General features: G+C 39.8%; 1 protein-coding gene across 12 annotated transcripts in view; it reads right to left on the bottom strand.

The window, feature by feature from the left end:
• The window catches only part of mical2a (microtubule associated monooxygenase, calponin and LIM domain containing 2a), a 44644-nt gene extending 20271 nt beyond the window's left edge, over positions 1-24373 (bottom strand). For 8 of the 12 annotated variants that reach the window (XM_084066536.1, XM_084066537.1, XM_084066528.1 and 5 more), the window contains exons 1-5: positions 24277-24373; positions 9172-9565; positions 4142-4349; positions 3885-4001; positions 2419-2520 (exon numbers count right to left, since the gene is read on the bottom strand). In XM_084066536.1, coding sequence (XP_083922662.1) covers positions 2419-2520; positions 3885-4001; positions 4142-4349; positions 9172-9432 — 688 coding nt within the window. In that variant the 5' untranslated portion in view covers positions 9433-9565; positions 24277-24373. Of the gene's footprint in view, positions 1-2418; positions 2521-3884; positions 4002-4141; positions 4350-9171; positions 9566-12769; positions 12802-17452; positions 17492-21727; positions 21847-24276 lie in introns of those variants that run through there. The other 4 variants (XM_084066531.1, XM_084066530.1, XM_084066532.1 and 1 more) reach the window with 4 other exon arrangements.
• Between the last annotated feature and the right edge of the window lie 796 nt (positions 24374-25169).

Consider the following 25169-nt stretch of genomic DNA (forward strand, 5'->3'; position numbering starts at 1 on the left):
ACACACACACACACACACACACACACACACACACACACACACACACACACACACACACACACACACACACACACACACACACACACACACACACACACACACACAGAGAGAGGGAGGAGATACAGACATGGAAATAATATTATGTCTTCCTGAGCCAACAAGTCTGTTAATCCAAAGGAAATCTAGTCTTCAACCACAATCACAGGGCAGTTATTTAAAGATAAGAGCAACAAGGTACTGAAGGAAGCCTTTATATAAACCAACGAAACAAAAGACAAGGAGTACATGAGTGAGAGTTAGACCTTGACTTCTAATAGTAATTAACCTTGATAGATTTTCAAAGCTGTCAGAACAGCAGTAAAGGTTCCATTCCTATGTTTATAACATAAACATTCCTTAATCATTAGTCATTCTATTCTATAGTTTCAGATGTCAAGAGTTCGTTAAATATCTGCCATGTAATTTATCACACCTTAATAAATCTTGACAAATGTATTTATTTTAAATGTATTTATTTGAAATATAATTCAATCAATCTAATGATCTAATACACTTGGGAAAATATTACATTTTCCATATCCTATGAATTTGGGAAATTAAATTAGGTAAATGACGAACTTATTTCAGTACTTTCCGAGACTAAACTCACTGAACCGAGACATGGGCTCCAGCTTTTACCGCAAGACTGATTCAGTTACAGTAGGCTCCTCTTGCTGACACTATATTTTTTGTGAAATAAGCCGTTAAAATTTAAATCACACAGTGTGATACTTTTTAGCCACTTTCAACCTGGTGTCCCTATTTTGGGAATGTTACTGCGACGTGTTGTGAGCTTGTACATCGGCTATGTTCACTGTTCGTCTTATACAACAAAGTATATAAAGATGTTGTCTCTAACACTTCAGAGCTGGGACTGTAGGAAAGGAAATCCAATAGATTTCAGTCTCAGTAACATAAAATAAAGTATGAGGCAAGAGCTCCCTTTTACGATTGTCATTTCAAGGCACGGTTCCAAATGCTGCAATGATTAGCTGATCTTCAACTGTGCTTTTAGACAACAATAGCAGCTCAAAAGCAGTGTCACTGAAGGGAAAATTGTTTCCCAGAGGCTTCTTCATAATTGTTCAATGAGCTAAACTTCATAATGTCCCCAAATATCCTTATTAGGAATAAACATTGCATGTGAATTGTTGGGTGAGCATTTCAGAGAAAGAGAGAGGGGGCAGAAATGCATAGCAACCACAATAATAAAGGAGCCACTTTATCAATCTGTATCAATGTCTGCCTAAGACTGATAGTCACATCTTTGTCACCTAAAAATACTTGATTTAAATGAGAGAGAGAGAGACAGGAGAGACAAAGAGAGTTAGATAGCAGGGGGGGGGTGAGAGAGAGGAGAGGGAGAGTGAGAGTGAGGGAGGCTGAGACACAGAGGTGGAGAGAGATTGCATGTATGAGTTGTTGAACGGCCTCCAGATGCTGCACTGGACCCTAGCACCAGTCTGTTTACATGCAGTGTTTTGGTGGTTTCATGTGCAACCGGTCCCCAGGGAACACTGAGTGACCTCATTGGTATATAGCATTACAAAGACAACTTCAATTTTAAGCCTGCATAACCATCATAACCGTAACCTATTTTTTGACAGATACTAGTTATACAGTACTATGCAGATGCATGTTGTTACTTGTTCACATGTTATGTCATGTTATGTTTAGACAGATGTATTCTGTAGCTTGAACACAAAATGATGAGAATGTTTAGCATGTGGTTTAGTCAGATGCTAGGTTTTGTTTACCTGGTATCCTAGTTACTTTGCAGCACTTAATTGTTTTCTTCTTTGCACTCTATTTAAGTGACCATTTACCCTGTCGTTTGTTGACAGGGTTCATGACACTTACTCTGATCTTCTACAGTAAGTCTCTCTCTGGATAAGAGCGCCTGCTAAATGTCTACATTGTAAATTGTAATCTTGGATGAGATATCTGCTATGCATTTGAAATTAATCAAAAGAAGCATCCAAGAGCAATCTTGTGGTTCTCTTGATTATATTTGCCATACAGTAAAACAAAGGGTGTCCTGTGTTTCATCACACTTAAGCCGCTGCCTAAACATGGTTTTTGATAACTTCATATGACGCTTGTAGGCTTTCAGAATAAATAATGCAGATGAACTTTGATGCAGACCTTCACTTTGGGAGGGAGAAAGTGTTCAGCAAACACTCTGAGCAATCTGTGAGAACTAAGCATTTAACCAGCAAAAAAAAAAAAACATTCCCTTACATCAGCCTATTAAATGATGCATCTTTATGAATTATCTTTAAGCAATGTTTTGGATTTCTGGTTAATGCCATCTCAACAGTATGTTTCAGTTCCACACAGAAGCAAATGCCCTTTGGCCTGTCTCTCCATTCATCTCACCATCCAGAGTGTTTCTACGCCCATCCGCCCCCACCACCACGTCAAAGTCAAAGTTAGACACGGGGTGATCAGCTGGTCGGATCTCTGCCCTCCAGCCAATGTCTGTGAGAGAGAGAGACAAACTTATACAGCACTTGTCAGCACACAGCACAGGTAGAGTAAACAAATACAAGGTAAACAGATTGCATATCTTGCTTGTTTTGCAGTTATATTTGTTTGGAATTAACCATCAATCTAGTCTAGTTACACTAGAGTAAAAAGTGGCTTTTCATTCATTAGGAGAAAAAGAAGAAGAAAGAAACAACAACAAAATAAACATTTTGAACACCTAATAAATATCTGATGCAAAAGGAAGAAATGGCCGTTGATGACACCAAAACATCTGGATAAATTTAGTCACATTATGGTCAGCATATAGAAGACTAAAGCCTGATTTATGCATCATCAAATGACAAACTATAAATAAAGAATTGGCCTGCTATGATCAACCATGCATCAACACCACACTTCAAAATAAAACCCCAAAAGGCTAGTACGCAATATAGTAGTACAGTAGATATTTAATGTTGTGGTGGGATATGTGCCAATATCCTACAATAAACTATATTGCACTGTAGTCTGTTGTGTAATATGACCATGTGGAAAATGCATTCCGTCACATCACAGCCAGTCACAGCTAAGTCTGTCACAGCAACAAAAAAAGAACCAGCAAAGTCTGTTTCTAAATTTAGTAAAGGCTCTTGATGGTATCTGTGTATTGACACTGCAGTTTGAGAGACAACACTGGACGGCAGCATGTGAACTTTAGTGCAGGAGTTTAAAATCCTGTGGGTAGGAGGTCAAGTAGATAGTCGAGCAGTTCAGCTTGCCAACCAGAGTCCAGTTTACAGTAAATGCAAAACATTAACATCTCCATTCTGACAATAATTGTCAGAATGGAGTTAGGGTCTACTACAGCAAAACTGAAATGGCTCTAGATGGTTACTTAACTTAACTTAATGTTACCCTGAGTGCAGTAAAAGGTATTGCAACTAAAATGTGAATGTGCGATAAGCCTTGCTGTACTGTTACTGTACCTGGATCTTAATTGGGTCATAAAAAAGTATTAGAGCTGATACCATCAAGTGTCTTGACATAAATGTTCCCAAGCTATATAATGTTAACATCGGGATGGTAGATAAATATCGCAACTTTTTGAGGATGGTAAGTCACAGACAAATGCATATTTAACTTCTGAGCTAACATGTGACTCAAAAAGCTAGTTCCATGTTAGTGCAAAGGTGAAGTTTGATACTATTAGGGAAGTGAAATACTAGGCTACAATGTAGAAGAGGAACTGAGGAACTGAAATGTTTAAGTAACTGATAGGAACTATTTGTGAGGTTTCTAACTACCTTAAATGAATCTAAATTCCTGTATCATAAAACCGTCAGTTCTAGAGCATTATTATTTGCATGGGCTAATACCTTCATTTTCCTGGTCTTCTGGAGGTTCCAGCAGCTTGACAAACTCCACATTGATGTGAAACTCCACAGCAACAAGAAGGGCAACCTTTAGCAGCATCAACTGCAGCTGCTGAATACCTATCAAAGATTTATGATCACAGGTCATTTAAGATGAGCATACTGAGCAACCCTTTTTCAGCTATAACTAAGAAGTAACCTAAATAGTCATTTTAATCATTGCCATAAGTTAAGGAGAGATGATGTAAGCAGACACTTACTGATGTGGTTGATGGAACCAGCACAGAACTTGCCATAGAACTTTTTGGCCCCCAGGCCCCGTAGGTCCTGAATGGTGAAGGGCCACAAGTGCAGCACATTATTCCTAGCGAAAGAGTCTCTCTTCTCAATCACCACCACTTTTGCCCCCATTAGGGCCAACTCAATGGCTGTCCGCAAACCACATGGGCCGCCTCCAATGATCAGGCACTAAAAGAGAAGAACAGACAAAGTCATGTCATTTTGATTTATATAGCTCCAAACCATAACAGAAGTTATCCAATCACACGTTACATATAGAGCAGGTCAAGACCATACAGGAAAAACTCAATCCTCAAACAGAGCCTAGCACTAGGTAGTTGAGTTGATAGAAAGAGAAAGAGAGAGAGACAGAGAGATGCACAGCAAGCACAATACTAATAAAGGAGCCTCTTTATCAATGACTGCCAAATAACGATATATCTCTCTCAATTGATAGTCACATCTTTGTCACCTAAATACTGTAGGTGATTTAAAATAGATGATAAAATGAGAACTGCTTTTTAACCCAGTGATTTATTATTATTGCACTAGGGTGAATTATATTGCAACCATAATTCATTTAAATACTTTCCAGTTCCCACACAATGTGAAAACATTACCTGTCACAGAGACCAAAGCTACTACTTGGCTACTTTGTCAAGAAGATGAGAAGTGTAATGGGAGATTAAACAGTGATTAGTGGTGAAGATGTGTAGTCAAATCCTCTTCCCAGAAGTATGGTTGCCCATGCCTTAATTACAACTGTTATTATAGTCTTTCCATATCAAAAGTATTACTCATGCATCTGTCTACCTCAAATATGCATGAAGTCAGTTTTTGGGGGTTTACAGCATCTGTCTGAGAATGTGTGATTCAAACATGACTTCATTCTTTGGAAAGGAGAATAAAAGAATCAATTAACATACCCCCTTCTCCCTCTCTTTTCATATCCAAAGGTACTCATGAATCTAGTATAGCAGAATTTGGTAAGTAGACATTGTGAAACTTTTTATGGTTAAGACGTTTGGTGTTAGGATTAAGCATTTGTGGTTGGGGTTGAGCGAGCAGGTTAAGTAAAAATATCATTTTAACAACAATTTGTTTTGGACTGGACATACAGTAAGACAGGGCTGAGAGAGTGAGTGAGTGAGTGAGTGAGTGAGTGAGTGAGTGAGTGAGTGAGTGAGTGAGTGAGTGAGTGAGTGTGTGTGTGTGTGTGTGTGTGTGTGTAATCTTTCTAGGATTCACTCTTAACCAAATTCCTCCTGAGTCAGACAGTAGTGCATGCTGTGGTCAACAGGGTTTCTATTTCCATAACCTTCAGCTTTCCTTTTAACTTTCCAGGAGTGACTCCTGCATCGTGTGGCCTTCCCTGAAGAATTCATTAAACTCACTTAGTGAAACAGAATCAAGAGCTACCACTGGTGTGTGTGACAACTAAATCCACTAAATCCTAAATCCACCCCCCATGCAGAGAGTGGGCTGGCAACATATTAAAACAGTGGGACTCTCTTCCTGTCACCCTGTGCATCTGCCTGGAGGGGCCACAGGAACTCCATGGAAAGGCTATGCGTGTCAATATTGTGACAACTCATGTTTCAGTACCTGCCTTGGCCTCTGGGACCTCGTCATGCTTTTGCAGCTCTACGTGGTGTCCTGTGTGCACCTACAGCTTCTCTTTCATGCTCTTCTCTCCATTGCTTACCCTCCGTTGGGGCTCTATGTGAGTCACAGCTCCAAGCGGAGAGCTTTCTTCCAGGGTTTAGAGAGCACTGTGTGCCAGTTGACAGCAATCCCAGATCACTCCCTACATGGTCTGCTGCACCCAGCAATAAAAATAAATTGGGCTTAAGTCATTCTATTTTCTTACTTTGTGAGCATGATTAAACCCTAGCGTGTTATCAGAGGATGGCGTCAGTGATGGAGAAGAACATTTCGAACAATTCGAGCTGCAGCGTATAAAGATTAGGTATATATCATCTTTCTGGCAGGTGTGAGCCAAACACAGGTGCTGGCAGTGCTACCTGGACAGGGCCGTTTGCTGTCCAAGTACAGTTCGGTTTTTCAACTGAAGGGTGATTATTCGTGCACGACAATCTGGTGTGTGAAGACAACGAGATAAAAACAATTCAGATGTTCCCAAACCACAGATCTCACAATGTGGGGATCTTATCAATGCTCATGTTTTGGTTTGTTTAATCGGTGACCATGGTACGACCAGAAATTAGTCGTTGGTTTTAGAGCGGTTCCACGCTCTGATGTGTTATTCCAGATATGAGGGCTTCCTGAGGGCTCGCTCCGCATCTGCTGAGTCAGAACACACACATCCTATCAGCTTGCCACCTGTGGCCTTTATGACGGCACTGCTCTGCCTGCCCCAGGGTCACCTTTCACCTCATCTCCGTTTAATTACAGAACCCTATATCTGTCAGTCAAAATCAAAGCACAGACAGGGGACCAACTAAACTTTTTTCAAAAAGTGGCCAACGTGTATCCTGACTTAAACTGACATGTTGCTGCCGTTTTAGTTGTTGTTGATAATAATGATGAAGATGATGATATGCCTTCCTTTGTCTACCTACAAGAAAGCAGCCATGCCTTAAGGCACCGGTAGATAGTCAATCAGCGGTAGCACACCACCTGGGGAGCCATAACATGAACTGGCAAGAGGCAACTAGCCAGCCACAAAGACAGGCATCTAGATGTCATGGGGATTACACCAAGAGAAATGGTCTGTACAGTAAAATGGACAGTGTTAATTTAACACTGTAAGAAGGGAACCAAATGGACCCATAAAGTAAAGGTTCATTATTGACATGTATACACGCTGTGTTAAATTAACAATGAGGATTTTACTGTGTGGTCATGAAGTCCCAGATCTAGACTTTAACCTGAACTTCTGCCCATATTGTGCTGTACAGGCTGCGTGAGGGAGATTTTAACCATCCAGCGAAGCTTATAGATACATTTTTTAAGATCTTAGAGTTGTCCAGAATGTACTATACTATACTATTTTGTTGACACACATTGTTTCAATTACTGGGTGAACACACCAGATTGAGATTTATTACCATGGAAAGAGCCATCGAGCTATTGAGGAAAGCTCAACTAGAGGTTACATGAACAAGAAAATCCAAGCTCAGAGAAATCTACAGTGTAAGACTTTATTCATAAAGTATTTTTTGGAAAGTATTAGACACGGTATTAATAGCCTATGCAAAAGAATGTTGGAGACTCAAAACTACAATTTCAAACTATGCACACATGTGAGACAGATGACAAACATCATTGATGTTTTGCTGAAATTAACTGGCTCCATTGCAAGTCGCTTCCAGGACCGAGTGGGTTCAAATAGTTTCCTTGCACTGTCTGACACTGTCCAGCATCCCCGCCCTGGAAAAGTTCTCTCTCTCTCTCGCTCTCTCTGACCTCAAAGCAGCGGAGCACATTATTACAAAAGCATACACTGTTACTGAGTATTGGAAACAAATGGTGGGTCATCAGAGCATCCCTCAGCTCTATTATATCTTAAGTGTATATACAATGAGTTAATATGTTATATCCCTATGGATAAAAATAAATCGCATGATGCAGAAAACAAACTATCGGGTGCGTCAGCGGCATTAAAGCCAGCTGTATCAGGTCATAAAGCAGGGATGACATCACATCCTATACAGATTGCTGTTCCAGCAGGAATTTGGAGGTTGTGTGGCGAGTGATATCACATCTTTCACAGTGAGAAGAAAGCACAGCTCCAATAAAAACATGAGCCATCATTTACGTCACCCTCTCCTTGGTTTGTCAAGACATAAATCTTTTATCAAGTTGTGGCTCGTGGCCTGTACAAAAAATTAGAACAGGCAGCAGAGTGCTCATATATACTGATGAAACACAGAAATGAGTAATTTCTAAAGCTAAGAAGACCCATTAACGAAATATGTAACACACAATTACAGTAAATCTGAGAATTTTACACATAATACACTAGTGCCTATCCAGCAAACAGGTTTGCTACAATGGTACATTGTTTCTTTGAATTAACTTTGCAGTACAGTATGACTGAAAGCTTTTGGCACAGGCGATGGTACCATCACGCAGTTTCTACTGAAAGATTAATTACAACTTTGTTGTGGCTTGAATCAAACTAGACTTGTAAAAACGCAGCTCTATCTGAGGCACTGAAAATGCATGTTAATAACAATCTGGGCCTGGCTCCAGCCTTTGAGGAGTAGCCCATAAAGAACACCAGCAGTACAACCTACAGGCAAATAATCACACTTGCTGAGTGATGCTGTCTGTTTCTCCGTGCAATAAAAACAAAGCTTGACTGACGGAGGGAACTGTATAGCTCTGCGACGCAGCACCTGCCTGTGAACTGCAGTGTCAGTGCAAAGCATTGTATAGCTCTTTAACCACTTAAACCCTATACACTTTGTTCTATACTAGGCCCCCTCCCTTTTCCCTCTACACCAAATCTCTTCGCTGACAACAGCCAATCTCCAAGCTCTGCGACATGTTGCGAGCTTTTAGATCAGCTAATTTCTAAGGAACATTCTCCCCAGAACAGCGACGCTAGGGTGCATGTTGTTAACAGGCCAGCTGTAGTGAGTGAGTGAGTGTATTGAAGCTGATCTGATGCATCTCGACAGGTAGAGGTTAAAGTGATGAAACCAACACCATCTGTCCAAGCTATAGACTTTAAGGCTATGTTCAGAGTGCCAGCCAGGCCAAATCAGATTTTGGGCCTACCCATATAGGCTACAATCAGTTTACTATGTGTTTTTTTGCTGTTCATTCTGATTCCAATCAGATTTGAACCACATTCCTATAGGTGGTTTCAAATGGGAATCTGTGTAAAGATGCATCTCTGTATCGACATTCAGACACTAAAGCCTGATTTCTTTTTTGTCGTAGGGCTCGCTGAAAATAGTGAGCTTGTAGGAGCCCTTAAAACTGAGTATTGTTTAATGTTTACTGTGTATAATTTCCACCATGAGATCATTTTGCTCACCTTGGTTCCCACACAAGCATGGCTTTTCTTGTACTCTTTGTGACTCATCCTCTTGTCTAGCTTGCTCCATAGTGCCTTGGCCTTCCAGGAGGTGACCTTAGTCCTCAGAGTGCTGTAAAAGGTGCTGTGGTCCAGAGGGTCCAGTTCCAGCTGGCTACACAGGAGGTTGAAGGCTTGCATCGTACCCTTACAGGTGGAGGCCTGGACGAAGTTCTCAAACAGCTTCCCTCCATGATTCCTGTCCTCCTCTATCTCCCCCATCTTTCCCAAGAAGGCCTCAGCCAGTGGTGGAGAGGATTTTAGGATGCTGAGATTCGTGAGACTTGGGTCGGCAGTCTCCACCAGCTGTCCCTGTAGCTACTCCCTCTGCTTAGCCCCTCCAGTCATGCCCAGCCTGCGGGGGTAAGAAAATAAAAGGGTCTGATGTCATCTTACAGCAAGGAATCCTTCACATATGGCTTTTGGCAACTGATGTTTGCTTCAGTCTATTATTAGCATGAAAGGACCATTCCAGATCCATTGGATTATTTAACTTGTTGAAGGGTGTAGCCAATTCATTGGATCATTCAGCATGCAGACATTTGATACTGCAAGTGAAGTATGCATATTTTATCTGCAAAATGCAGCATAGCTGTGCTTTATCTCTTGATGAATGGCTGCATCATGTAATAACATATTGCAAACGACAGATTTGACTGGTGTAATTTAAGGAATTTACAGTTATGAAGATGGCACTCTATACAAGTCCTGACTGATCTTTAACGTCTCAATGTGTAAACATACATTGCAAAAACACACCAAACTCACACCCACTGTACGTAAATGAACATCTGAAAATGTCAAGACTATAACATAATACTGGTGAGATATGGTGTATATTTTGCAAGCAGGGACAAACGGCAGCAAGAAATATGATAAAGCTTGATGTGGTCAAACCGTTCCCATGCATGTTTAATAGCAGCTTAAATGGCAGGCTGTTTTTAGACTAAATGAGGCTTTATGGAGCAACTGCTATTAGAACTACTTGAACTTGTAAAGAGACATTTGCTGTTCTATATAGCATGTATTGTGTCTAACTTCGTCAAATTGTTAAGTCTCCAAAACAATTATATAAATAGTAGTTGAAGTTTTTCATTTAACCATGTGAACCCTAGAGTCCCTATTCTGGGCATAATAGGGAAACATTCTGCCAAAATAGGCAACCTTTCATCAAAAAATGCAGAAGATCACAACACGCGAGTTTGTAGATTGGCTATTTTTGCTATTGACGAACAACAAAGTATATAGGATTTAGGTGTTTAAGAAAGAATAAACAACAATTCGAATGGTTCGCTGTAATTCCATGTGACAATAGTTCTCAAACCTTAGAGAAGCACCATACAGTAAGCACCACCACTATGATTACTACAAGCCAGAGAACCACTATGTGTAACAGATGAGCAGCTTTCTTTCCCAGCGTGTATCTCTGGCTATGGATAAGCAGGCAGAGCAAGTATTTATCTTGCTCTCCTGTTGTAGACAGACAAAGGGATTTTATTTCAGTCGTCATCTCTCTAAAATTAGTTGGAATGCAACGGTTCATTACTCTTGGTAATTAGGACTAGGAGTGCCTGCTTATTTACTCCACCCTAACATTATGTTCATATTGTATCTTACGTACAGCATAGGCATGCATGCAAATACCATTGCCAACCAAATGCTGTTCACCAGCCTTATCAAAAATCACTACTCACTTCATTACTCATATCAGTCACCAACTATTTTGAAAACCAAGCTAGAAAGATCTGTGGCAGCAGAGAACTACAGCCAAATATGGTGATATTCTAACTTAAATATATGTGTGTTCCTTTGGGTGGAGACCATGGTTTCCGTTAGGTTTGAGAACGGTCTGCGTTTGATATTCCAGTGTCCTGTGGAGAGGAATGGGCTGGGCCAGGGGAAGGTCAGGCTGGGGCCTGCTCTAGTGCAGTGTTTTCCAAACAATGGGTCGGGACCCGTTTTTGGGGCCATGGACCCATTTTTATGGGTCGTGAGTAAATATTCCTTTCTTGTAATTTCCTACAATTCTTTTCCCCCCAATTTCTTTTTTTGTTTTACATTAAATCAAAAATGTTCAAATAAATAAATAAAATTGACGCATTGTGAGCTTGTAGATCAGCTATTGTCACTATTAAATAGTGAATAATAAGAAAATACGTTTTTAAATAGCTTTATATTCTGATAGTAATCATTTTTATAGAGCGTGCCAAAAATCCTGAAGGGGGCGTCAACAAGTGTCCTTTGGTAGCAGCGGACATCTTTGAGGGGTATAAACCAGGTTGACTTAACATTGCCCAAAACAAACATGTCTGCGCTACTATGCCGCACCCCCCGTGGTGACGACGCGTTGGCACGCTCTATAGAACAGAGTGTTTATTCAGTAACAGGAGTCTTCCCATCTCTCCAGCTCTTTAGGAAACAGAAAATGCATTTTCAGGTTGGGATACCAAATTGATCCAATCAGGAGAGAGAATTCTCACAGCAACAGCATACAGGATAAACAAGTGAAATTGGAGGTGATGATACAAAGCAATGAGTAGACAAAATTGGAACTCGAACACTATAAAATTGAGGCTGATAAATGGGTGCACTCTCCTGATTGGATGAAATTGGCAACCCACCTGAAAATATATTTCCGTTTATTGAACAAACACAACAGCGAGAGAGATTTTTTTGTTCCCGTTTTTTACCTGTTGATATGTTGAAATACTAAAAGAACTCCACCTTACTGCAACAAACATCTTTAGTGTTAGATGACACCCAAATATAAAATACATTTATTTACTTAGATGCTAGATTTAAATCTCTAATGACTGAAGCTCAATGTTTGGCCTCGTTTTATTAGTACACTGTGGGTGATTTGGAACAGTTGATCCTAAGCAGAAGAATCGCTATGCTAAAATTAACAAGCAACATTATTGTATTGTACAAGATCCTGTTGAGGAGAATGTTTTGCATCCTGTTTTGCTGTTGCTCTTGTAATGCTTTACAAACATCAACTCTGCCAGAAGAGCAGAGAGACACCAACAAGCCCATACAAAGGCCAGAATAGGCCAGAGATTGAGATAAATTAAAATGCTTCAATGCTTTTCAGGGCAAGGGCCCCCTAGCTGAGAGAGAGATGAAGCAGGGACCCCCACTACATATTGTATTCATGTTAAATGTGTGTTTTCACAAACTCTCTAAACTCTAAACTTGACCGTTGGTTCTGTACTTGGTCTGCTTTTTTCCCCCTCTTCAACCAAACCTCTTTGCTGAAAATAGCAGATCTACAAGCTCACAACGACTCGCAGTGCTTGTATGCTTGCTTATAGATCTGCTATTTTTGGCTAATCCTCAGAAGAGGGATGCTAGGGTTTAAGTGGTTAGTGTAAAAAGTCCCTATCACACAAAGATTTGGCGGCCCACTGTAGTAACTCTGCCATACCCCTGCCATAAACGATGAGAGTTAACTCTGTAAATGACATTCTTTGGATTTACCACCAAACAGCCTCACACAGCACCAGGGAACTCATCGAGTAGTGAAACGCCAGGATGGCTTCCAACCAGTTACATTTACCTTGGAGGCAGCAAAGCAGCTTGTCCTGCAGAGCTCAAGACACTGATGCTAGACAGGAGGGTGTGAAGGGCAGGGAGTTGGTGTTGGCTAGTTCACATTCTCACATCGCAGTTAAAACCTGGAGGCCTTTGACTGAAGACAGGCAGTCCTAGGGCTGGGCGATATTTCAAACTTTTGCCTCGATTACGATTACTGAACGATAATCGTTTTTAAAGTGAAATAGCAGATCTACAAGCTCACAGCGAGGCACAACAAGCCGTAACACGTTGTGAGCAATAGATCAGCAATTTAAAAAACAATTGTAAGCCATAATTGTGCAACGAAGTATATTACAGGGTTAATTGGTTAATCCCACTAATGAATTTAGTCGATTATAAAAAAGCTATTCGTTTTGTTGATATAAAAAATAAACAGGAAAAAAATGACAAGTCATATTATACCAGGTGCTGTGAGCGTGTGCATGTGTGTGTGTGTGTGTGTGTGTGTGTGTGCGTGCGTGCGTGCGTGCGTGCGTGTCGGCCGGGCGGTAATACACGTTCGTCAATCGCAACACAATGAATTAAAGAGGGGGAGAGAAGAGAGACAGGGGGAGGGCGATGATCCCATCCCATCTCCCCATTGGCTTAAAGGACAGGCAAAACGGGGAAGTGTCCCCATTGGCTTAAAGGAGTGAAGGACAGCCAGGACAGCCAATGATTGAAAACATGATGCGAATCTGTCGAGGATGACTAGTAGGTCAGTCTCTTCATAGACCCGGCGCTCTTCAAGCACCTGGTAAAAACTAATATAGTTTTTTATTACACGGCTTGGTTGAATGCTCGATTCTGATTGGTCAGTCATCGGTCATTATTTCTGGATAATGACCGATGATAATGACCGGTGAGACCGACGAGGAAACTGTGTAATCAGAGACTCAGAACACCTGCTCATATCAACCTGCGCTGCTTGATTTTATGCTTTATCCAACATTGACAGCCATGTAAACAAACAACCAATGTCATTTACAACTAAACGTTGCTCTCAAGAATGTTTTTGAAAACATTTGAAGTGAGAAATAGACGATGCAATAACCGAAAAGTCATTCTATTTGATCCACTGCACTTCCTTGTTTATCGTGGCACAACAACGGGGGAATACCAAAACGCTCGCCCCAAAACATAGTCGCCCTGGGGCAAATCCGGCGGTATTACAGGCAAATCGGCAGTAAATAGAATGGGGGGCGAGTGTGTTTTGGGGCGAGTTTTTTTCCATTTCGTCATTTGTTTTTGCGAGGCGAACTTGTCCGCCCAGCCCAATACTTATGGAATACTTTCATTGCCGTAAGCAAGGAAATACTTCGTTTTGTTGTTACTTTTGGGTAAATGTATTTATGTATGTATTAAGTAGCCGTGTAATAAGCGGGATAATGCATGGGGAGGTAGTCATTATTGAAATTTAAAGCCCTTCAGGGCGATTAACCACCTCGGCTTCGCCTCGGTGGTTAATCTCCCTGTCGGGCTTTAAATTTCAATAATGACTACCTCCCCATGCATTATCCCTTGCTTAAATGCTTCTCGATCAATCTGAGCAAGATTAAATCGGTTATTGGTTCTAAATATCGGTTTCTATATGTTTTCGGTTAATTCCCTAGCCCTAATCAGTCCCACACTCAATGGGTCTGCATACCATTGCCACGTGGCTAGTATAGCTCTGAACTGCTCCATCAGCATGTAACCACAGGCAACACCCATTTAGAATGCATGCACTCGTTCAACCACAATGATGGCTGATGGCATTCCTTTGCCACAGCGCCCACTCCATAGGATTTTGTTTTGCATTATTATTTTTTATGCAGATTGTTTTAATGGTGAGAAGTGGCTTGGATGGGCAAGGCATGTTGAGCGGGTGCTGCAATTATTTATGCAGAAGACGAGACTGTGAGGTCATTGTTACCCATAGTATGTATGAGTCTGTTATTCTGTTGTGAGGATTTTTTGTTTTTACCTGGAAGGTGCGGCACCTAAATACGTGAGGCTTACGTCATAATTGCAATAGCTTCTTTTGCCAGTTGTGACTAATGTGAAACAGATGTTAGGCCGGACCTTGTCTATTCAATAATTGTATAGGACAGTCAGTGGTGACTCACTGTGAACTTCCATTTTGGGAAACCACTAAGAAGTGTTCATGCTACAAACGCAATACTTTTCAAACGTTATCTTTGGAGTGGACAACTGTGAATAGCTATAAGTGATCTGGTGGAATGTTCAAATGTAGACATGCTGACTAGATTAATGCAATTGCATTTAAAGTGAATGGTAAAAAGGCAGCACTATTGGAACCATCTGGTATAGAGGTCTCTGTGGGTTAATGAAAAGGTACCACATACTGTCATAGCCAGCTTCACGCTCAATGCTCCAACTATATTGTCCCAGACAGAATCCTATGACTTCACCATCTTAGTCTGACAGAATGGAAAGTCAGCTGTGGGCAGACGGAACCAACCCACAAAACGGCTGTAAAAATACATCATACATCACACGCACGCACGCACGCACATGCACACACACACACACACACACACACACACAGTATAATTTTTAAGCATGAGCAGACTTTAACATCCCTATCTGTTTAGAAAATCATCATTTATTGACTGTGACTGAATGAGAAGTACAGTATCTGAGACAGTCTGAGGCAATGATTAGTTTATTTTTAAACATCGGCTATGAGTTATGAAGAAATCAGTGGGCTGTTATTAATCTTTAACCATTTAAACAAATAATCACCACCAACTCTGCACTGCACCCACTGTCAACTGTGTTTAACAGTACTAATGATAGTTTGCTTTTTTACAGTACGGGTTCATTTTTACACCATCAAATTTAAATAAGAGATTTTACTGTGTGAAAACACTTTTCAAAAGAACTATAGTAAGCCTATGCAATGCATCATCTGTGTTATGCAGCAGTAGCCCCATTCCATACAGGATACAGGTCGGCTGCATATCTGAAAGTAATAGCATGCTATCAGATTCCAGTAAGACAGAGGAATTTCAGGGATGTGAAATATGTAGTTGTTACACCTGGTGTCCTGGAGAATCAAATCAAAACATACACACAAAACGCACAAGCATGCACGCACTCACTTCACACACATCAGCTCATATAATCTATTGAAAATAACACCAAAGTCAACTTTGAGGATGGCATTTGTCAAATGACGTCTTAGCCTGATCAAAATTGAACAAGACCGCACTTAAAGGATCGCACTGAAGGTCTGGCATGTTCAGCCCATTGTGAAGTTGACATTGCTGCTGACTATTTTCCAAAGCAACTGTACCCCAGTTTGTTTGATTTTCAATATACTGTAAGTCTGAAGCTGTAAATAGACACATATTGACATGTATTGACACTGGTATGGTTTAACCATTGATTAATCTCCAACCAGTGACATGACTTCTGCAGTTGGCGCAGCAGTGCTTACGGCCTGAGGCTATCAGAAAACAATAGGAAGCTGACGACATAAGGAAAACAGTGGGAGTGCTGGGAAGGGAATCACACAAAGTGTAGCCAGCAAGCCACAGTAATTACAGACTGGACTGAAGGAAACCAGGAAGGAACCCTCTGCCCCTGATAAGCAGGCAGCAGGCCTCAGAAAACAGTCTAGTCCAGTGGACATCCAGCCCTTCACCAGGCCCCTGAACACCATAGTTATTATCTCACATCTCTGAAATCTGGCTGCTTTTTCAAGCATCAGAGCCAAAAACAAAAAGGAGGTATACAAGCAGTGCTATCTGGCTGGACCCAATAAATGTCAGTCATCACAAAATGTATAAATAAATAAAGATTGCAGATTGAAGATTGTATAATCCACATAAACAGAAGTAGGCTTCTGAAGATGACAGCAAGTCATCAGCAGGTCCATTTGACCCCACAGGCCGCGTGCTCGCCACATGTCTCTTTGGACCAAGGTTTGTCTGGACACACTTCAGAGACTTTGAACACACCGAATTATGACTCCCTGGTTATTCAGAGTCAGACATAAATAATCCACTTAACCAAATATTTTGATCCCGCGCAGTCACACATTCTTTGCCTCATTTGTTACAGTGCGGAAGTAGTCAACCAAACTGCTTATCGTCACAGTGTGTGGCGAACAGATAAAACTAAGAATGCTCTGTCTTGGTTATCACACAATAGACTTCTGGCTGAATGAAATATGTGCAGCTGTCACCGTAAAGCGCACATGCAACTTTAAATGTAGCATTGCAAATAAGTGATGGAAAAAAATGGAAAATATTGGCAAAATCTCAAACAGTTGTTTCTCAAACTAGTTTTTTTGCACTGGGACCCGTTAACCCCTTCAATCCGGGAACGCATCCGTCATTTTAGATGTCTTTGGCTAATCAAAAAATAGCAGATATACAAGCTCATAGTGCGGCACCGAGTGCTGCGCTATGAGCTTGTAGATCTGCTATTTTTGAAACATTGTGAAATCTTTTGCAAAATCTTTTAATATATATTTTTTAAAGCGAACATTTGTAAGATATTTTGTTCCAGGGACCCCCAGAAGCAAACATTTGAGTAACAAATGTTCGCTCGTTTGCTCTTGTATATCTGCTATTTTTGAATAGCCAAAGAAATCTACAGAATCGACAGAGATGCGTTCCCGAATTGAATGGGTTAAGTGTTATTTTGCACTGACCATGGAGTGAGTGACAGTGGCTCAGGAGGCAGAGCTGCCATCTGGGAGCCAGAAGGTTCCCGGTTCGGTCTGTGACTCCTCCTGTCTTCATGTCTAAAAGCGTCCTTGAGCAAGACACTGAACCTCTAATTGCTCTCAGCCTTGCATGGTTGCCTGCACCATCGGTTTGTGAATGGGTGAATGTAAATGCACATTTTAAAGCATTTTGGATCAAATGCGCTACGGAAAATTATTGGGATCCAGTATATTAAAGTGTCAACACATTCTGTCTGTCTCTAGTGTATGACCCTGTCAGCACATCCTGTGACCCATCATATGGTTCCAAGAAATACTGTTTGTGCCACTGTGCAAGGCATAAATAGTGGAGCCCATGAGCCCTGCAGGGAAGCCATTCTCAGAATAGACAAAGTATCATGTTCCAGAGGAAAACAGCACATGACACTGAGGGCTATGATAGGAACCTTTAAACAAGACTAACATCAAACATAGTTTTCAGCTCTATGACTTCTGGTCCATCTTCGTTACTGGAGGGGTACATTTAACCAACACAAACCATAGTTTTACTCATCAAACTAATGGTTACAAATTGTGGTAATACAGTACGTGTATGGCCATAAGCTTTGGTTGACAGTCATGTCTCTATAATCCTTGGCAGCAATCCTAAAACAGACATATTATTCCCCAAACTACATTTCATATATCTGTGGCTCAGCTCAGTTTTGCAAAGCTCCCATCAGCTGCATGACATGTACAGTACAATGTCCCTGTCGAATGTGTCTAGTTTCCTGTCCAGATCAAAGCCATGAGGAGGGCTGCCATTGTAAAAAATCCCCCCTCTCTCTATCGGAAGGACCTTGTTAATGTTGTCTTGAGGAGGATGTATTGCCTTTAAAATAGGTGGCGTACTTCGCACTTTATTCTGTACTGCCATCTTTTTTGCTGACCTGGTGGCATAAGATAAGGGGTACAATATCTTCCAGTAGGTACATTTGTGTGCATTGTCCTTTGCATGACCCAAACAAAAAAATATTATTATTGTAATTTATAACATGTAGACAAAGGGAATTTGATCCCTGCAAGCGTACATAAAGTGCACATGGAAAATTCATAAGAAGCAGCCATTGAAAATCTATTATAATTAAATCAACACATGCTCACAGAAGTAAACAAAATAAAATGCGTCATAATTGGTAAATTATACTGTATGTCTTATTTCTATGATAATTTCATGGCAAGCTATTTGAATTGACTGTTAGTAAGACACAGTATGACGACCAGTAAGGATCAGTGAATGCATTGTTCTAACCCGATCGCAGGGTTCCAAACTAATGCCATCAAACGCTACGCAAAACAATTTGTGTAGGCCAACTTTTACATTTTCTGTCAACAGACAAAATGTTTTGATTCGCTGTCTACTACCTACTAAAGGGAAGTTATAATTTACTGCTTCTTTACACGGCTGCAGATCTGCTGTATGGCTGATTTCTAGAAGCATGTGTCCATTTTTACAGTAGGAAGGAAATATGCCGCAGAACGGAAGAAGAAAGTTTACAACCTCTCTCTGGGAATATCGAGTACTAACCTTCACAACCATAACATTCAGTACAATACACTTTCCTTTGTCTTTGTCCAGAGCTTTTTCCACAAAGCCATAATAAAGAGATGCTACTCTCAATGAATATTGCTGTTAGTGATCTCATAGTTCCATAAATTTCATCCATATGGAAGGAAAATGACAAAGTAACGTAAAACACAGCAGGAGGGTATATAGAAATATCTCATAGAACGACAGGTGTTGGATAATAATATTAAAAAACATAGTAATGGTTGTAAAATACAGCCTAACATGTCTATATTCTTTCAGTGTACTGTCAGCTTCAGTTCAGCTCACAACTTCTAAGAGACTGAAATATTTTGTTGATCTCAGCTTATTTGGTGTATTTCCTTCACTGTACTAGGCCTACGCTAAGTTATGTACAGGGGACAGTAAATACGATGTCAATCCAAGGTCAAGTTCATGATGTAGGCCTACATCTGGTTACATAATTAGAGGGACCTGTGCCACATTCTAGAATACTGTTGCTAATCTATCTATACCCACTATTCTAAAATTAAGCTCTAGCCCAACCACTAACTGCAAACTAAAAATAAGAGGCTGGCAGAAACATTTGCAGTTGTGTAAGTTACTGCAGCGATTAGCTACAGCTATCAGCATCAAATAAACCATTTTAGACATTTTGGGGTTACATTTAGGCCTGCTTCCATTGTCCTAAAAGCTAAATGAATGTTTATGATTATCGTAATACCCGTGTTTCAGGTATTCAGGCCTTTAACATTACACTTCTGCATTTTAAGCATCTCTTAGAGCCACATGAAAACAAATTCATAGACTTGAAATCATACTGTAGTACCTACATGTACCTACTATTCTAAGACGGAGGGTGGGGATTAGGACTAGGATGATAAAAGTTAAATCACAGGTAAACATGAAATATGTTCTGAAAATAAGTCTCAATATTTGACAACAACAACAAAACACACCAGAAACTCGTATTAAATTAATGGTTAATGGGTCAAAAGAGAATAAAGTTAGGTTGTTGAGCAATATTGTTCACTGTGCCTTTTCATGAACTGCACATGAATGACTCACAAAATTGCACATTCCAAAGGAAACTCCGGCAAGACATGAGAAGAATGTGGTTGCAGTTGAATGTTTAGGCATACTCTATTGGAATCTACAAACATTTGAAATCTTTCTTGGACGGTCTGTGACTGAGAGCGTTCCGGAGTGTTTAGATGTTAGCACATAGGTCTACTGTAGGTGTAGGAGGTAACACTGTACTGGCTAACACGCAAGTAGTGAATCACACTGTATATAATATAGTCCAACTCAGGACATGCCACCCATTCAAGTCACAGAATGGACAGGAAATTACTCATTCACAGGGGTGGAGGAAAGTTGCCTTTGTACCCCCCCTCACCCCAAACAAATCAAGGATCTTCTATCTTGTATTTTTAACATGTAGATTTGATCCTCATGTTGTTGTTTTTCAACCATGGAAGATGTTCTGATCTATTGTCTGACACTGCTTTATCCCAATGGAAGCATGATGCAGGGATTTGTCAACCTAAAGTTTATTACATGTGTTCATGTGTGTGATTGGAGCAAACCATCAGTGCACAGTGGTCATTATTTTACAAATTTCAGTGACCTGACAAACTAATCCCACAGTAAAGGCAGCAGTAGGCATTAAAGCATACTGTCAAACCGGTTTAGAAAGTTAAATCATTGAACTCTATGAATTGATTAAATAGTACAACAAGTATTCCTTAATTAAAGTAATCCTTCAATTGTAGGCTACTATTAATTCCATTCAAAAACTGGAATGGTTTATTGGAATGGAATATTGGAATGGCTGCTTCCAATATTTTACGTTTGACTTGAGAATTGACACAAAATCTGGGCAGTGGTGTAAAGTAACTTTTTACTCAAGTAGCTAGGCTACAGTACTTAAGTACAGTTTTGAGGTATTTTTTTTACTTTACTGGAGTATTTCCAATTTCTGTACTTTTACTACCTGAGAGACAAATATTGTACTTTTACTAGTACTAGTTACTTTGTAGATTTTGATTATTATTACAAAACATACAGTAACCACTCCAGCCCTAAATACATTTTGGCCATTTGAAAATAGCAGATCTACAAGCTCACAATGTGTGGAGATGCAACGCATTGTGAGCTTGTAGATCTGCTATTTTCAAAATAATTTTTGGGGAAAACTAGTGGAATGGGAATTCTGCATAAATGAGTACTTTTACTTTTGGTACTTTAAGCACATTTTGATGCCAATACTTTTGTACTTTTACTCAAGTACATTTTGAATTCCGGACTTCTAACAAGAGTATTTTTACAGTGCAGTATTGATACTTTTATTTTAAGTAAAAAAAAACTACTTTTCACACCACTGTATCTAGGTATTCAAAACATACAGTAGCCTAACGTGACAACTCAGACAGCATTGATTCACTGTAATTAGGCTTAAATTGTAAAAATGTCTGAGACACGAAACTTAGACGTGAAAGAAAGATGAACAATTTCATGTGACAATAACATTACAAATCAAATATGCCCCTAAGTATCCCCAGTGTAGTGGTCACTTTTGTCAGGTGTCTTAATTTCAGACCAGCTGATATATCCACGGATTCAAACAAACAAACAAACAAACAAACAAACAATAGTAACAAAGCAAGGTATGGAAACTATAACCTACTTACAGTACGTCATTTGTTCAGCAAGAATGAAAGAAAAATAGAAAATTATATACAGCAATCCAATTTCTTTGCTCGAAGCGTGTCTTTGAAAGCACGTTGTGTTGTGTCAGTGCTTATTCGAATACTCATGCAGTGTGATGCAGTACGGACCTGCCTACTGAGGGCGGCGCTCAACATATCACATCCAATCATAGGAACCAGTAGCCATGGATCCAAGACGGTCATCTGTCATGACCGTCATGGATGAACTTCAACTTGGTGTTTGCACTTTCTCCCTTTTTGTCCCTTACATATACATATACGTTCAAATTTCAAATATAAAGGAATGACATCATGGTCACGGATGTTACAATTATGTAAGGGCTCTTAAAAGTACCCGTATCTTCCGTATTGTTTAATAAATAGCATTTTAACCCAATTGGTGGCCATTTTCTTATAGAGTTATAATGTATCAGAGTGCAATACACCTCCCAACCAATAGGGTCATGTGGTTAAAAGCATCCGGGAAAAATACGGAGAAAATGACCACTGATCGGATTTAAATGCTTTTTTATTAAACAATACAGAAAATACGGGTGCTTTTGAGGACCCGGACATCATTTTAACATTTGTGGCCATAGGTTTGGCACTTTATATTTGAAATTTGAACGTTTATGTAGATGTAAAGGCCAAAAAGGGAGAAGCTGCAAACACCAGGTTGAAGTTCATCCATGACGGTCATGATATGACATCATGTATCAGGGCTAAGAAACCAGAGACACTGATGGCTCTGATAGAAACTTTTACATTCAAAATGAAACATTTTTATTCAACATCAGAGATGTGTGCACGATCTCTCGAAAAACAATGTATGCTACAAATAAATATTGAATATAAATAGGAATAATATAAAAGTGTAAACAGAGCTGTGTTACATTGCAACTTTGAGGGAAGTTAGGGACTATCTTAAACTATAAAAAGTGTGCATTTTCTGTCAGAAATAGTTATACATCCATATAGGAGAGGTTAGCTTAATTGGTATAACAAACATGGAATCACACTGTATAATATAGTCCAACTCTTACAGCTGTCTTTTGAAACTTGACTGCAGTATTTCGATGTTTTGCATTCACTTGGTATAAAACCTTTGCGACAAGTAGCAGCAATATATTCAAATGTAATTGAATCTCTCTCTCTGTGGGAGTCTGTTCTCCAGTCTCCACTGCATTGTACATGGTAGCCTAAACACTGATGCTCTGTGTTAGCTTTCATCATTATAGTATCTATGTGCAAACTTGGGCAGTTTGATCTGGATAGAGACATACAGTAATAGATCCTTCCTAGAGAGAGCATCCTACTTTTTGACATTGTATAATTATGTCAGGGGGAAAATTCAATTGCATCATGTTCTTTATTAATGTACATATGTGTTCATATGCCCATGTCTATATGGACCAATGCTATGCTCTTCTAATCCAATGCTCTTTTTTGCACTCAATAATTATGAAGTCATGCTGTGTTATGTATTGTGTATGTCTTCGATGTCTCTGTGTTGTATTGTTACATGTGAGCTGATGCCACATGACACAGTTTCCTCAATCAATCAATCAATCAATCAACCAATCAATCAATCAATCAATCAATCAATCAATCAATCAATCAATCAATCACTCATATCACAATGAATAATGTTTAATTTGGACAAAAGGAACCCAATTCAATACCCCAGACCCCCAGGAAAAACCTGGCCTGAAGTGTGTTGAACAAGGCACTGTTCAACACAACTGAGCTGTTCAGTGACCAGCAGCTGTAGGGTGGGTAGCTCCCAGGTGTGAATGTGTGAAAGCTGAAAAATGTCCCTCTTGAAAAAGAGATGGAAATGTTTGTGTGACTGACCCTGGTTATATAAAGATTTTTTTTTTCAAAAGCAAAGTGAGTCTTATCTCACTGAACTTCCAGCTTATTCCCCTCTCCCCTGCTCTTTCACTGACCTGCCAGAAACTAATCCCAGCACATAAAGGCAGCATTAGCATTAGTCTCAAAGCACATACTGTCAACACCACACCTATGTATTGCTGCTTCAATCCCCATACCCCACTCATATTTTTAGATATTTACAACTGTGGAAGCTGCCAAGCCAGTGGGGCCTGTCTGAGAAAGATTGATTAGCCTCCAGGCATGAAGCAAACATGTGGTGGATTAGAAAGCTCAAACTGAAAGAGTTGATTAAATAGTAGCCTACAGGTGCAGGCACATAAGCAGTAGAGTTGCAACAAAAATGCTGCTTGCACAACCCGGTAGCTTCCAGACCTCATCTGGACAGAATATCCAGATGTAAGACAACTCAGACAGTGTTCATTCTCTGTATTTAGCCTATTGTAAATATGATTAATGAATAAGAAACAAAACATATCAGACATGAAAGAAAGATGATCAATAGCCTTATAAATTAAATTAAATGCAAGCTCCCCAGTGTCACAGAAGCTGTAACTTTTGCCAGTTGTCCTAATTTCAGACCACAGATATTCATGGATAAAAAACTAAACAAAAACAAAGTTATGGAATCTACTTACTTCATATGTTCAGAAGAAAATAGTTCTATTTCTTTGCTTTCTATGCTGTGCTTTTCTTGTGTCAGTGTGTCTCCGTCACTCATTCAGTCTGATTCAGTAGGTGGAAGGTGCAGTACAGTGGACATGCCTCTACTATTTGGGGCGGTGCTCAACATGTCAGTCCTGTCACCAGTGGTGGAAAAAGTACTCTAATGTTTTACTTAAGTAAAAGTATCAATACTGCAATGTAGAAATACTCTGTTACAAGTAAAAGTCCAGAATTCAAAATGTACTTGAGTAAAAGTATAAAAGTATTGGCACCAAAATGTACTTAAAGTACCAAAAGTAAAAGTCCTCATTATGCAGAATGTTCTATTTCAAGTTTTCAAATGTATAAAAATCTTTTGAAAATAGCAGAACTACAAGCTTACAATGCAATTGTAAGCAGCCCTAGAAATGTATCTAGGGCTGAAGTGGTTAATGTATGTTTTTTGTTAATACTCAAAATCTACAAAGTAACTAGTAACTAGTAACTAGAAAGTTTTCAAATAATTGTAGTGGAGTAAAAGTACAATATTTGCCTCTGAGTAGTGAAGTAGAAGTAAAATTGGAAATTGGAAATACTCAAGTAGCCTAAAGTACAAATACCTCAAAATTGTACTTAAGTACAGTACTTGAGTACATGTACTCAGCCCCAGGGTTAGTGACAGGTAGTCTACTGGGGGAGAAGTTGCAGGTGGAGTTAACCACCTATTGTTCCAGCTCATTACCTGCCTATGTCAGAGGAGTGAAAAACAACAGCAATTCAAGTGATATTTTCTCTGCTTCTAGAGTTGCAAACTTTAAAAACTGAAATGTGTGCCCTACTTCAGGACATAAACATTAGCTGCTGTCACATATGACATCCAATTAAC

The sequence above is a fragment of the Gymnoscopelus microlampas genome (genome assembly GCF_963454915.1).
Source record: "Gymnoscopelus microlampas genome assembly, chromosome: 1".
In the NCBI taxonomy this organism is placed as follows: Eukaryota; Metazoa; Chordata; class Actinopteri; order Myctophiformes; family Myctophidae; genus Gymnoscopelus; species Gymnoscopelus microlampas.